The sequence below is a fragment of the Meleagris gallopavo genome, chromosome 1 (genome assembly GCF_000146605.3).
Source record: "Meleagris gallopavo isolate NT-WF06-2002-E0010 breed Aviagen turkey brand Nicholas breeding stock chromosome 1, Turkey_5.1, whole genome shotgun sequence".
In the NCBI taxonomy this organism is placed as follows: Eukaryota; Metazoa; Chordata; class Aves; order Galliformes; family Phasianidae; genus Meleagris; species Meleagris gallopavo.
The window spans coordinates 83,050,581-83,065,220 of record NC_015011.2 but is presented as its reverse complement, the minus strand read 5'-3'; the positions used below and the strand labels follow the sequence as shown (position 1 = coordinate 83,065,220).

Below are 14,640 nucleotides of genomic sequence, written 5' to 3'. Positions count from 1 at the left end.
TGGTGACGCTGGCCTTGTCTGTTCATGGTTCTTGCCAGTCTGGTAATGGTGCAAAATGAAATTTTTTTCCCCAGATGTTGTTGTGCTTTTAGGGAACTTATTTTTCTTGAGCCTACTTTGAGTGGCACATCCATGTGGAGGTGAAACTGCCGTAAGTGAAAATTGGTGTTTGTTGAAGGCGTTGGCTGTGACACTTGGTGACAGTGTGGGAATAGCTTGTGGTGGTAGATTCTATAGTATTGTCAGATGGGCATGTGACCTGGCAGTATTCTTGACCCACAGTGTAATGAAGCATTTTGTAAGCAGTGTGTGAATCCTAGAAATTTGAAATTGAGTGTAAGTTAAAGGTATTTGAAATCGTAAAATGTATATGTTTGTCTCTGCTGACAGTATTTGTTTCTCTGCCTTGTGATACTGCCTAGATCTTTTTTTTACATTATTTTCTCCTTTTTATATATCAGTGTTCTTTTAGTTTCTTGTCATCAGTAAATTTAGAAAAGCCTTCGTTTTTATGTGTTACAGAACTCATACTGAACACAAACATGATGCAGCTGTGTTAATACTCCATGGGTGGCACTGTCAGTTATCCTGCCTCTGCATTAATGCAATGTTTTTATTTCCTTTTCAAGTTGAGAACTGTATTCTATCCAAGGTCATTTCAGTCACATAAAGCTATCTTCATTAGATGGAAAAATTTCAACATCTAATCAGGTGTGGCTTTATTGCTCTCTGTGGTGTGTTTTGTCAGAACTACCACAGCATTGTCCGTCAGTGTAAAGAATCAGACAGTTTAGGTTTCTTGTTACTTGTTATTTAACTTGAAGAGGTCATGAGTTTTCCTAGCAACAGGAGCACCTACTTTTCAGTTTTTCATATACCGCTATGCATAGAATTAGTCTGTCCATGCTTCTTTCATGCTGGCTGCGTAATATTTCCTACAGAAAACGAGATTATAATCTCATTTTTTTCATCTATTTTTTCATTAAATTGTAGTCACAACAATTTAAATATGTTCTTAAGCCATTTTCCACCAAAGAATGATCTTTTTTAGTATTTATATTAAATTATCTTTATGGCAGCTGGGTGAAAATACAATACCTGGCTTGGTTATGAATTTAACCATCAGCAAGAAGGGTAATCCTACCTTTGATATCTTGTCTTCTAGAAAAACTTGCTTCAGTGTCCTTTCTCATTTGATGTTAGCTATCCAGAAACCAACTACAGAATTTTTTCTTTTGCCCTTCATGACAAATGCAGGGACAATGCTGGCTAAATAAGATAGATTCAATAATTATTTACGTTACTTTGGCATCAGTCAGAGACTTACTTAAGCTTACTGGCCAAATTTCTGCAGCAAGCTTTTTATTAAATCTTTTATATCAACTTCTGTTAACTTCCCATACCACTGTTACAAATGTATACAGTCATATATTTGCCAACAATTTCTTTAAATTTTTTAAGATACTGCTCTGATTATATAGATTTTAGAAATGAGAAGAGAAATTGTAGGATAAAATTTTTAATCACATGGCAACTATATAGTTGTATGACCCAAGTCCTTTTATTAAAAAAATGTGTCATACCTTAACTATTCTGAAGACTATCTGCTGTCTAGCCTGCTTTCTACATCATCATGAACTGCTCACTGCTAGTCAGGCAATGTAAAACTGTCTAGTTTTGTGAGCTTACCTCACTCCACGCCTATATCCTCTTTTCAGCTTATGATGAAATGTAGTCTACTTTCTCAAGATTTCAAACATCTGAAAAAAATAGTAACCTCAAAGTGCCATCAGCCTTATTTGATTATATGTCTTGAAAACTTAGGTAGACATTTTATAAAAAACTGTATTCATGTTTTACTATTCCATTACTTTATAAAGAGAATATTAAAGACAAATCAATACAGCTTTCTACTAGGGAAAGTTGTAGTGGACCTAATGATGTAGACAAGAAACGAAATTAATTTTATAGAACAGCACTAGATTTCATTATGTTGTTTCACAGAAAAATTTTCACAAACCAGGCTGCATAGTGTAGATGAACATAGAGAAAACAATCATGTGGAATGATAGTGGTTTTAAATGGTTGTCAAATAAGAAAGATATGTTTAAGTGTATTTCATGGGAGAAAGACCTAAGCCCAATATTAGTCAATAATTTTCTTAATGATACAGCTGACAAAATGGAATCAATGATTGTTTGGCTGGTAAATGACACCAAGTTGGGAGACATGGGAGGGGAGGATATGTTTCCTCAATGACAATGATTTGCCATATGCAGTACTAATCAATTGTATAATTGCATGATGGCAAACCACAATTATTCAGGAAAGGATCTTTTCATTTCTGTTAATCAAAAATGTGACTGTGCCAAAAAGAGAAACGCTAGAAAAATTTTCACAGTAGAACAACAAACTACGAGGTACAAGTAGACAAGTACATTTCTGTGCTTCAAAAAATCATGGTGTATACCCATTAGAGTGGTACAGAAGATACCAGCAAAAGTGAATAAAAGTCTGGAGGATGCAGCAAATAAGTGAAGATAGAGTGAATTCTGGTTGCTTAGTTTGCTTGAATGAAAAAGGCATCAACATGCAGACATATCTCAGATTTATTTGTGTTTTTCCTCTGTAGTTGTTAATAGTGCTGAATTGGAAATATTTGTTCATCCAAATTCCATAATATCACATTTGTTGCAAACAACAGTTGGTAATGGTGATATAGTCCCTTTTCTTCTTTAATCACTATTTGATTTGTCAGATTTTTTTTTTTTACAAAATCTGACATACTGGATGTCTCTACTGTCCCCAGTTATGCTGGGTGTTTTTGATTCTGTGATGCTATTTTAGGTTGATATTACATGCTTGTATTGGGCAGTGAAGCTGGAATGCATTTAAAAATGCAGGCTAACAGGATTTAATGTGCATATTGTGTCTGCTTTGGTGTACAAACAAAAATAGTTCTTGTATTTACTCCACCTCTTTGCCTAGAGGATGTTTACAGGTTTTTCACTGGGCCAGTTGTGTAGGATTTCCAACTTGTGTGCTTGAAATGATGTTTTTAGGTGGAATTTAGCCGTGATTCATCATTTTATGCCTAATTCCTAATGTGAAATTTTAAAATCATATGCAAACAGCTGGCTTTGTAGTAAGTGCATCAAAATTAGACACTCTGTATAAAAATAAATAAATAAATACAAAGAACAGAGTAGGCTAGCACAAATACTGCTTAATAATGTGTATACAAGAAGCCTTAAGGAAATGCGGACTTTTGGCTTTGCTGACATGAGGCCAAGGACTTCTTCATTTGAAGACTAACCTCACTTAAGTTTTCAAGATTGTTTTCATATTTGATCTTAGCTACCCAGGGGACCAGTCCTGAGATTCACATCTCTTCTCTCCATGGAAACCAGAGAGCATGTGATATGTAAATACTATGTAATTCTGTTAACTTCTCTATCCCTTTTCATCACGTGAACAATACTAGATTCAAACACATTGCTTTGAAGGCTACTTGATGTGATGCTATTTTTTCCCCCAACTCATCCATTTCAGTGCAGTCAATTTTATTGCAGAGAATACTTTCTCAAGTCCATTCAGAAGTATTCCACCAAGCATGAGATGCTGAACTGATGCTACTTTATTTCATGCTAGCTTCATTATTTGTGTAGCACTTTATTTCACAGCTATCTTTAAGGCTGCTGGTACCTTGCTTGATCACATCAGTGTTGTCTAGAACTGCTCAACAGCTGCTCTGAAGTCCTCTGAAGTCATTTTAATTCTAGATTTTCTTTCAGCATTTGATGGCAAGCAGACTGTTTCTCCAATATATGAAACATCTACCATCCAAGAAATGCTGTCATCTGTACCTGGTAATACTTGAACGTATGATTTTTAAATAGATTTTTAAATAGAAATTATGAGAGGTACTTTATCGTACTTCTGGTATATTATAAGTTAACATGAATTAGAATAACTGCAGAACCATATATTTAATTTGTTCTCTGTTAGATAGCAGCCTAACTTAGGAAATTTCGTATGATGCTGCAAAATAATAAGTATATTGCTTTGGTCTACATTTGAACTATATTTACAAGTCTGCATTGTTGTGCTTGATGATAATAGGCTTTGGCATGTCTTGTTACATACAGTAGCATTCTCTTTTTCATATGCAATACTGCAAGTGTGTTATAGTGTAAGTTAATATAAATTATGTCAAAATCAATTATCAAAACTGTTATAATGGTTGAAAGGGTTGATTAAGTCCTGTAGAAATAATAGGATCAATAGCAAGCTGACAGTGATTTGAGCAACACAGCATCATGCATGTTGTTTGTGTCAGCTAGATTAATGTAAACTGTTTACATGTTTAGTAAGTTTTGGCCAATGTAACCTGTTCCCTTAATCCAGTATTCTTTGTTTGATAAAAGTGTTACTAAATCTGCAATACATTGATAGTACAATACAGCATGAAATGAAGCAAATGAGTCTTTACTGATGATGATACTGACCTGAAAATATAAGAAAAGGTACCCTAAATAAGTTCGTGCGATTATCCATTTCACATGGAGATGAATAAATGTGCAGAGTTCCATAGAGTGGAGAACAGATCCTTAAATTCTTTCATTCAAATATCTTCAAAGCACTGATCTAAGCTAGACATTTTGCTTTACTGCTAGTAAGTGAGATAGCATAGGCCTAAAGCTAACAGAAATTAAAACATACTTATCAAATTGTTGCATTGCTTGAGTACAACTTTTTGAACAACTTCATAGCACTGTAATTTAAAAAAGTATGTGTAACAGCTTGATATCAAGCTGTTGCTTCTGTGGTGGATATGGTGTTGTCAAACTCTCTTAAAGTCTGTTATACCACATTCCAATAAAATTAAACTGGTTAAGTAACTTACTCTTATTAATCTACAATAATTGATCTGAAGTACAGGTATTTTTCCTGTTCTTCCTTGCCAGGACTTATTCCTTAGAATTCCTTTTCTACCTTTTTCAGAAAATAAATTAAAGCTTATGAATATCTTGCAGAACAAATTGGAACAAATGCAATTGTATCAGTGCTTGAGTTTCTGCTTGTTTTAGTGTGTCTATATGAAAAAATTTTCATTTCCTTTCAGTAATGACAATCCCTTCCAAAGTCCATTTCACACTGTTGCCAGAACTCTCTTGTATGTGGACTAAATGTGCATTTTTTAGGAAACTTTTAGCAGCTGTTCAGTTGCCTATAATTACAAGCTAATAGCAAAGGTTGTAGATTTAAACTGATCAAGAATTTTTACAATCAAGAATTGAAGATCACTTAAGTTTTATGCACTTATTCTTTGAAGATATTAATATTCATCACTTACCATGACTTTCATACTGAGCAATAACTTATGCTATACTTCCTAAGCAGAAAGTTTAAGCAGTCATTGTTTATATATTGACTGAGTAACACATCCAAGTTCCACTCTTTTATTTTGTACGTTTGTCTATAAAGAAAATTGCACCGTGTTTTTTTCTAAACCAGATGGTAGGTAGGTTTCCAGCGCTTAAAATGTCTACGAAAGTGGATAAAATCATGTCTGGCCTAGTCTGACATTCATCATTTTAATAAAACATGAACATTTCTCTGTGAAGTCTCCAATTTCAAGGAGAGTTTAAAATGTGATTAACTATGATAGTAATGATTTGAGATTATAACAGCATATACAGTTGTTTGTATTTGAAGTAATCTCATTAAGACCTAAGTAACCTTAATTTTTTTCTTTTTTATTCTCAGACATACAGTTTATTAGACACAATGTTGAGATTTGTAAGAGTGATTGGGAATAAAGAAGTATAATTTATTGTAAATATTAAATACTGGTAATTTCCAAAACATGACACTGTATTTGATGCAGGCAGAAATTTGAAATTCTGGCTATGTATTAATTGATGAAATCTTAGTTTATAGTTTGATTATTTATTTGACAGTAGAAAACAATATTAGGGGAAAAAAACACACAAATAAAATGCCGGTTTATTTGACTGTGATTAAAATGATGCATTCCTATGTGTAAAGGAATAATTTAGCATTTCAAGACAATTTCCATCTCTGACCTTAGCTTTCCCAAGATCAGACCTGGATTCAACCTCTTTTCCTTCTCTGGAAACTACAAGAACTGTGATGGGTAAATACAGATTCCATTAAAATATCTATCCTTTTCACAAAAGATAAATATGAAGAGCATAATTTTAATTTTTTGCAAAACTTCTCATCCTTAATGTTTATGGCAGTGCCAATTGTGTCAGTGATTTGGCCAGTCCTTTATTTATAATAAAAAGGAGACAAATATATTGTTAAGCTTCTCAGTTCTTCTAAGTAACCTTCTGCTAGATATGCCTAGTTCACTAGAATGTTAACTGTTTCCAATCTGTATTAACACAGTAGGGCTACCCTGATTTAAAAGTGAAATAATACTGTAATGAGTGCGCCTGTTAATGTAAAATAGCAGAATGTAATATGCCCTTCATATACTGAAAACTCCATACTGGCACTGCTTTGAAGAAAATTGCTCATCCCTAGAATCTGAAGGCAGTTCTCTGGTTTGATCTTAGCTACTGAGAGGCCAAAGCTGAAGCCTACTTCTCCATATGTTGCAATCCAAGGAAGAGTGGAGGGTAAATACGATTTTTGCTTTTTTGATTTTTCTTTTCCCCTTCCATCACTTCACATCATTTTCATCTGCTTTGAGCAACGCCAAGATTTATTATTGTACCCTGTCTTGCAGAAACGCTAGCTACATGATTCTGTTGTTTAAACCCATACTTTTCCCATCACCTGGAAACCATTTTTCTGCAGGGACATTTGGCAAAAAGAATCCGTCACGCCATGCCTTCCTTCTCTATGTGTCTCTCCATGCGTTTTTTTGTTTGTTTGTTTGTTTGTTTTTTGGTTGTTGTTGTTCTGAAACTTCTTTCTAGAGTGCAGTTTTCCAATATGGCAGAAGCATACCTTTACTACTTCACAGGTGTTGCTAACGACATGGGATAGGTGTCCCAGAACTTCCTTTCGGGACACCAGTTATTCTTTTTCCTTGTTTGTTTCAGTAGCTTGAGCGCTTGAGTTCTAGTTGGATGAGGAGGCGTGTTACTCATTGGCTTAGAGATTAACGCAAAGGGAGAACTGGGATTCTCAGGTGTAACGGGGAATGGTGAGGCCTTCTATGTGCCTGTTTGGGGAAGACTGTGTAGGTATCTCAAGATCATTTCCCCGTCTGATTGTAGCAACCCAGAGAAGGGGCCCGGACTTCACCTCAACTGCTTCACCGAAAGCCACAAGGACTATGAAGGGTAAATAACCTGCAGTTCCCTTCCTGCTCTGAGTATTTGTGCAGTGCTTTTTTTTCTACAGACATGAGCCCGTTCAGATGCTTAATGTCCCGAAAAGGGGACCTGTGATGCTGTGGGTCTCTTATGACTCTTGCCTAGACATTGCTCCATTTATGATCTTTCTGATCCCTTCTGGGAGGTTGCCTACCCTACAGGCCTCATGCATTCTTAGCTTTACTCTGTTCTCTTGGGCATACGTGTACCCTTTGGACGATAGGGTCGTGTCATGTGGGGGGAAGTAATGCTGTAATGTGCGTAATGGAAGCCTGCTTTGAGCCGGGCTAGGTCTGCCTGTGTATAGCTGCATCTTGATATCACTCATGTGACTACAGCCAGTGTGAGGAGCTGGTTTCTGAGAAGGTGATTTCTGTGTTTGATCTTAGCTACCCGGAGACCAAGGCTGAAATCCACCACTCCTTCCTCCCTGACGACCCAACAAACTGTGATTGGTAACTAGCAAACATCCTTCTTTTTCTCTTTTCTCTTGCTTCTCTCGCTCCCATTTACACTTCATGCCCAACACACCCAGCATCATTCTCATCTTTCTTGGAGAGTCTGAAGATCTGTTGGTGAGGCTTGGCTTGCAGAAACACCCGCCACACTCTCGTTAAGCAGTTGCACTGTTTGAACTCATGCTTTATCCATTGCTTGCCAGCTCTATCTGTGGGGACCGAATGACAGCTTCTTCAGAGGGTGTATTATTGTTCCTTGCCTTCGGTCCCATTTCACTGTTCCCTTTCATCCTGGGAACAAACCTTCCCTGTTGAGCTGCACCCAAATGCGACATTGCTGCTCAGAAACCAATTCCTTCTGCGTGCATCCAGAAGTGCAGTTCTGCTGTCCTTTGGTGTTTCCTTTTCCAAGGGTGCAGCTGTCAGGTTCTTCACCATTGACTTTCCAGGTGGTCAGCTGTCGGCTGTGCATGCAGAGATGCTGTCACCTCCTGGAAAGGAATGCTCTGCTTTCCTGCCGCTGTTGAGGTTCTCACTAGGACTTGAAACATGCTGCCTCTTCTCACCTTTTGGTGAAGCACAGCATGTGTGCCTTCAGGCTTTTGAGAGACCTGATGGTGACGCTGGCCTTGTCTGTTCATGGTTCTTGCCAGTCTGGTAATGGTGCAAAATGAAATTTTTTTCCCCAGATGTTGTTGTGCTTTTAGGGAACTTATTTTTCTTGAGCCTACTTTGAGTGGCACATCCATGTGGAGGTGAAACTGCCGTAAGTGAAAATTGGTGTTTGTTGAAGGCGTTGGCTGTGACATTTGGTGACAGTGTGGGAATAGTTGTGCTGGCAGATTCTATCGTATTGTCAAGGTTAGAGATCTGGGCATGTGACCTGGCAGTATCCTGTCCCATGGGGTTATTAAGTATTTTATAAGCAGATTCCGATTTGAAGACGTATACAGGTTGATAGAGTATGGAACATTAAAATTTCTGCACCAGTACATTGCACACTAATAGTAGGTTTCTAGATATTCTGGCTCTTTTTTTTTTTCTTTCTTTTTTTTTTCTCACTCTTAAAGGTTAGAAGTTAATCCTGAAATGGTAGGGGTTTTTTTGGTAGTGTAGAAATCTTTTTTTTCATGCCTACTACCAAGAGGCTCATGCTTGCAACTGAGAAACTCACCTCATCTTGTTTCTGGTCTTTCTTTTCACTGTGTTAAATGCTATGAAGAGCTTTTAGATAGATAAAATAATCTTGACTAATAAGCAAATAATTAAAAATGCCTAAAGCTTAATAATAATATTACATTTTTCTTTCAAGTTTATTAGGTACCTTAGAGCATCTTTATTATATTCTCTGATAGATGCATATTCATATCTTCTCCACTATTTTTTATGTCATTATATTGTCTCTTTCTTATAGTTTAGTTATTTTTTCAAATTTATTTTGTATGTTTGTCCCAGTGCTTGTGTATGTACACAGAGTATGTACACAGATTATAGAGAATTAAAGCTCACTGAGAGAATCTTGATAGAAAACAAGGCACTCAAATTAAGTCCTATTTAATTTTTATTATTTTATGTTTATCTTTTTGTTGTGTGTGTGTGTGTGTGTGTGTGTGCGTGCTTTGTGCTTACAGCTCATTTGTTAGAAAAAAAATAACTATATTTTCTGAGTTGCATTCAGTCATGTTGACCATGCTGCATAAGATAATAATAGCTTTGGTTTGCTGCCACCTCAGTTGTCACTTTATCTACTAACTTCAGTTCCCACTTTAAATCAAGACTGCTCCATTTTCAAGGTAAGGAATGCTTGCTGTGGGTGGACATCTGCATTGCAAACTAGGTAAAAGAGAAAAATCTACATATAGAAACAATAACTATACGTAATATTACCTTGTTTGTTTGTTTTAATAGCTTTCAGTGATATTCAGCCTGTTCTTTCAAGCGCTCTGACACCTAGTATGACTGAAATAGCTGATACTGAACCAGGTACAAGAAACACTGTCTAATTCTTATTAATCAGAGCTCAGACCACGATCTAAAACTCACTGAAATGACGGTACTACTAGTCGTCATTTGGATTAGACCTCTGACAGTTGAAAATTTTAGTTTAGATTGCTGTTTAGTTGTTGACATTGTTGCTTTCTCACACTTAGGATACTTATGGCAATTCATAGTCTCCTGATGTGCCTTCAGTATTTTGAAAAATATGCCAAATTTATGAGAAAACAGTTTTTATTGTCCAGTACAGCTGATATAAATACTGTGATGTATGCTATAGGCTGTCTTCTACTGCTGACGTCTTGCTGAGAATATTAAGGAGAGTGTCTTTTTAATGACATGAAATTGGGTAACAGTCATGGACACTTAGTGCTTTTGGACTGAAATCATAGTTGGATCAGTTGTCAGCTCTCAAGTCCAATTCTGTATAGTTCAAATGTCTTGACTGATTGATTGTTCAACATGTCCTCTTCAGTAAATTGCTACAATTTACATCATACATCTTCCTTATGTATTGGACCAAAACTCAAAATGTGCAAATGCTCAACTTCAAAATCTTACTTGACAGTGATTAAGACCCATACCAGCTGCAGTAAAGGCAGAAAGAAAAGAACATCCAGAATTTCTGCATGTCACTAATACAATGATTTATAGTCACTGAAGCTTTGTGAAGTTCAAAAGACTGAATTTCTCTCTAATATGTACTGAACCGATAAACTGATAAAAAATGTCCAAGCATTAGTGAAATGTTTATGTTACTCTTATAAAAACAAATTTGGTTTTGCTTAAGAAGCAACAGTTTCTTCCATTAGCTCTTTACTGTCTTATGACTGTCACCATTTCTTCCAACAGCAACAAGTGAATCCATTCTGGAATCTTTCACACCTAAAACTTCTCGTCCTTTTCAATGGCCAAGGGTAACATTAGGTAATGTTGTTTTCACCCAGTGAAAAATTTTTGAGCCCATTCATCGCATATGAACGCATTTCTTCCAGCGTATCATTTCACATGCATAAAATTATTGTTTTTCCTGGTTATAGTCTTGTTCTGCCATTGCCATTAGACTGATTCCTTCTGATATATTTCTGTATGGGGACATAGTTCAGAGCAGTTTTACTGTCCATGGAGCAGTAAAAGTTGCCTCTCAGTAACTTGCATGAAAAAGTCCATCATCCTTTTCTCAGTAAGTTTTATCTTTTTCCATCACGCATACGCATGTTCTGTCTTTCTCTCTGATCTGCAGAGCTTTCATAGAGAAATTTCAGTTGATTTGAAGACATACATTTCTAGTATTTAAATATCATCTCCATTCTGCACTTCAAACTCTAATTTCATCAGATGGCTTTGATATTCAATGCTGAGTTATCTTTTTTTCAGTGTAAATTTGTGGCATGTGCTGTTTGTTGTGAGAAACTCTTGTTAAACTGTGGTTGCAAACTGAGCTCTTTCTTTCAGCTCCTAAAGAAATACCACTTACTCCTAAACTGAAACCGTCTGCTATCCCAGAAGTACAGCATGTGGTAACTGGTAACTGTGCACACCATTATTATAAGTTGATATACAGAAGCATGTTAGCTAAAAATATTTCAGCCAGACTTCCTAAAATGGACAGAAGCTATGCAGTACACGAACATCTTGTGTAATTAATCATTCTGAAATTAATCATTTGATGTTGCGTAACAAAAGAAATGAGGGTTAAGCTCATCAGTTTGTTACTGATGGGTCCAGTGACAGAAATATAAATATGGCCTCTGGTTTTGTAATGTAATTTAAATGAATGGTGGGGAAAAAACTTCTACTATTCTGTTATCTCTTTTGCCAATTGCCATCTCCCACTTCCATGCAGACATATAGCAAAGATTACATCTTTGCTAATTACAACAGTTTGTTGACTTGGAGTAAAGTACTTCTCATGTGATTGTTAAGATCTTCCTCAAGGAACTCACTGAAAGGAACTGTAACTTCAAGGGAAGTAGGAGAGCTACCTCAAAATAGAAGGGGAAATGTTTATATATGTGTGAGAAGATCATTCTTTGGCCATAGGGGCATTATTATAGTGTGGTATCCTTTTTCCGTTTCTGCTATTTGAAAAAAATATATATCCCTGTAGTCATTTTCTTCTGATTTGGGGTTAAGGGATATGAGCTTTCCTTCTTGAGTATTTCAGGTACTGGGCCAATAAATACTATGGTGTGCAGTACTAGAGCTTTACAGTGTCTCTGTTCTTGTACAAAAACAGGCAAAACACTAAAAGGCAGGAGTTGCCTTTGCATGCCTTAACTTCTAGTTCTGACTTAAGATTTTCAGCAAGATTTTGGCATTTAGAAGTTGCTTCTTCCGTATAGATTTTCTGGTATATTTTATGGAACAAGATCTTTTCTTCAGTCACAGCCTTCATCTGTTCTTCCTTACTTTTCTCCCATAGCTTTTAAAGTAATGTTTTTTATTCAAGCAAGCAATGGGTTAAAAATACCCTGACCACCCCAGCACAAGTATGGGAAAGGAGCCTCAAAAGCAGATTATTACACAAAACCATAAGCATACAGGGTGTAGTTTCATAGGAAACCAAACTAAAAGGAGCGTAGGATATACATAAGATCAGGACTCATGCATGCTTATCAGGTCTATTAAAATAATTTTTTAAAAAAAGTCAGCTATTGGAATTATAACATTTTTGATCTGTTCAATTTCACTTGACTTTTTTTTTGTTTTCTAGCTCCAAAACCCCCACTTCCAGAGCCTAAAACTTCTCAGACTGTTGAACAACAAAAAGCAACCTTAGGTAATACATACTTACGCAGCTGTTGGTCAATCTTCTCTGCAGCCCAAGTCACAGCTTGAACTCAATTACTTCATCTCATAGATTCATTTGTTTATAATCCATTTCCTTTAGAGAAGAAAATGTTAGGAAATAATCATCCTGAAGTATGTTTTTCAGAACTTAAGACAAAAAGTAACTTGAGGTTTTTTGTGACCTTACTAGTTCTATAGTACAGTAACGTTTTTGGAGAGCAGAATATCTTCCATTTTGTTGGGAGTGTTGCTACTAGAGCAGCAACACATTTTACCCTCAGAAAATCATTAGAAATTCCTTAGAATCATTACTGAAAGACTAAGTAAAAGGTCAGCGTTATGACTGTTAATCCTAGAAATCTCAATGAATGATTTCTGTGGCACTATGTAGATCTGTTTATTCTACTGCTCTTTTATGAATCCTTTGTGAATGTTGGTTTGGCATCAGAAACACTTCTCAGTCACTTCACATTTCTTACTCTAGTCTGTTCTTCCTGTACCATATGCTTTTCTAGTTTGTCTACTACCCTGAAGCATTTGGAAACTTCTTTGAAAGGAGGCTCATTGCACTCCTTCATAAAACTGAATTTAATTACTTACTATAGTACCTGATACCCACCTTAAGCTTTATTTGATGTCAGATTAACGGTCATGAGCTAACTATTCTTTCAGCTCACAGAACTTCAGGGAAAAGAACACTTCCAGATTTCTGTTTGCTTCTTATTTTATTTTTTTTCCATTTAGATGAAATTGTTTCTATTTTGTTAACAGAATGCAATGAATACAGTTGCGCAGCAACTTTCTTTTGTATCACTGAATTCTTTCTTCTCCTGCTCCCTTCCAGTGATTTCATTAGTGTTGAAAATTGAGACTATTTTTGCAGATTTTGTTTATGTTTATGTTTTGATTATTTAAAATTGACCAAGTGGATGAATTATTTTTCCTCCTACCTATCTTACAAAAAAAAACTTGATGTTTTAATGAGGGAAATATTTTGATGTGATTATAAGCTGTAATTGCATCTCTTCAGCATACTTACTGACTTTTGCAATGATGAACAAGCAGATTTTAGGGGAGGATTTTGTGAAACCTTTTTAGCAAATTAGATTTTGTTATTTGCTTTTGCTCCAGTTGCCATTTATTGCTTCATTTCTGGCTTGGAAAATGTGATTCATATGTGACACAGTAGAAAGAATAATCTTATAATCCAGAATATTTTTTTCAGCTCCCAAAGAAGCAAAACTCACACCTTCTGCATCTAAACCTAGACCACCTGACAGACCCAGAAAGCCACAAATTAAACCTGGTAACTAGTTTCCATACCAAACGTTTACTGTACCTTATCATTTAAATAGTTTTATATACTTCAGTTTAAATTCATTTTGTGTGAAGTTCAGCACCTTAGACTCAGAAAAAAATAGGCAGTGAGGGAAGCTGTGCTCTTTGAGGAGTTGTTTGTTTGTTTGCTTGTTTGTTTTATTATTCAACAACAAAAAAATTGAAGCAAAGTCAAGAGACTTTAAACTTTAGTCTTGTATTTCAAATCACCAATCTGCATGGCCTTGTGGAAACAAATTGTTTTGCTGTTTTTCATTTCAAAATGAAAAGTTTTCTGACTTGGTTTGACACCAAATCTAGAAGATGCACATTCTCTTTCATTGCTGATGGATGTAGCATTTTACTTAGAACTGTAGGATTTCTTTTGGTTCATTAACTTATACATGGACTTATCTGAAACTGTGGAAATAGGAATGAAATGCTGTTCTAGAATTTAAATATGAAGGCATATTTTATGGTGGCAAATGAAACCAGAAGGTACCTGGCCTGCCCAGAGGCTGAAGAATAAGTGAATAGTTTTGCATGGTTTATACTGGAGTTCAAAAAGTGTGTTGTGAGAATATGTTACATAATCATGGAAGATCTTAGTCGGTAGTATTTATTTTTTTTCCAGATTCCATTAATCCCTGTTATTTTTGCTCATAAAAAGAATTACTCTCTTCAGACCTAATAATTCCTTGTGAAACTTGTTAAATAAATTA

General features: G+C 35.7%; 1 protein-coding gene across 30 annotated transcripts in view; it reads left to right on the top strand.

The window, feature by feature from the left end:
* ABI3BP (ABI family member 3 binding protein) overlaps positions 1 to 14,640 on the top strand; it is a 130,528-nt gene that overhangs the window by 66,245 nt on the left and 49,643 nt on the right. For 15 of the 30 annotated variants that reach the window (XM_010720269.3, XM_010720294.3, XM_010720238.3 and 12 more), the window contains 10 exons: positions 3,795 to 3,869; positions 6,095 to 6,160; positions 6,588 to 6,650; positions 7,257 to 7,322; positions 7,745 to 7,810; positions 9,722 to 9,796; positions 10,661 to 10,735; positions 11,264 to 11,335; positions 12,525 to 12,590; positions 13,827 to 13,907. In XM_010720269.3, coding sequence (XP_010718571.1) covers positions 3,795 to 3,869; positions 6,095 to 6,160; positions 6,588 to 6,650; positions 7,257 to 7,322; positions 7,745 to 7,810; positions 9,722 to 9,796; positions 10,661 to 10,735; positions 11,264 to 11,335; positions 12,525 to 12,590; positions 13,827 to 13,907 — 705 coding nt within the window. The remainder of the gene's footprint in view (positions 1 to 3,794; positions 3,870 to 6,094; positions 6,161 to 6,587; positions 6,651 to 7,256; positions 7,323 to 7,744; positions 7,811 to 9,721; positions 9,797 to 10,660; positions 10,736 to 11,263; positions 11,336 to 12,524; positions 12,591 to 13,826; positions 13,908 to 14,640) is intronic. The other 15 variants (XM_019619281.2, XM_010720359.3, XM_010720321.3 and 12 more) reach the window with 12 other exon arrangements.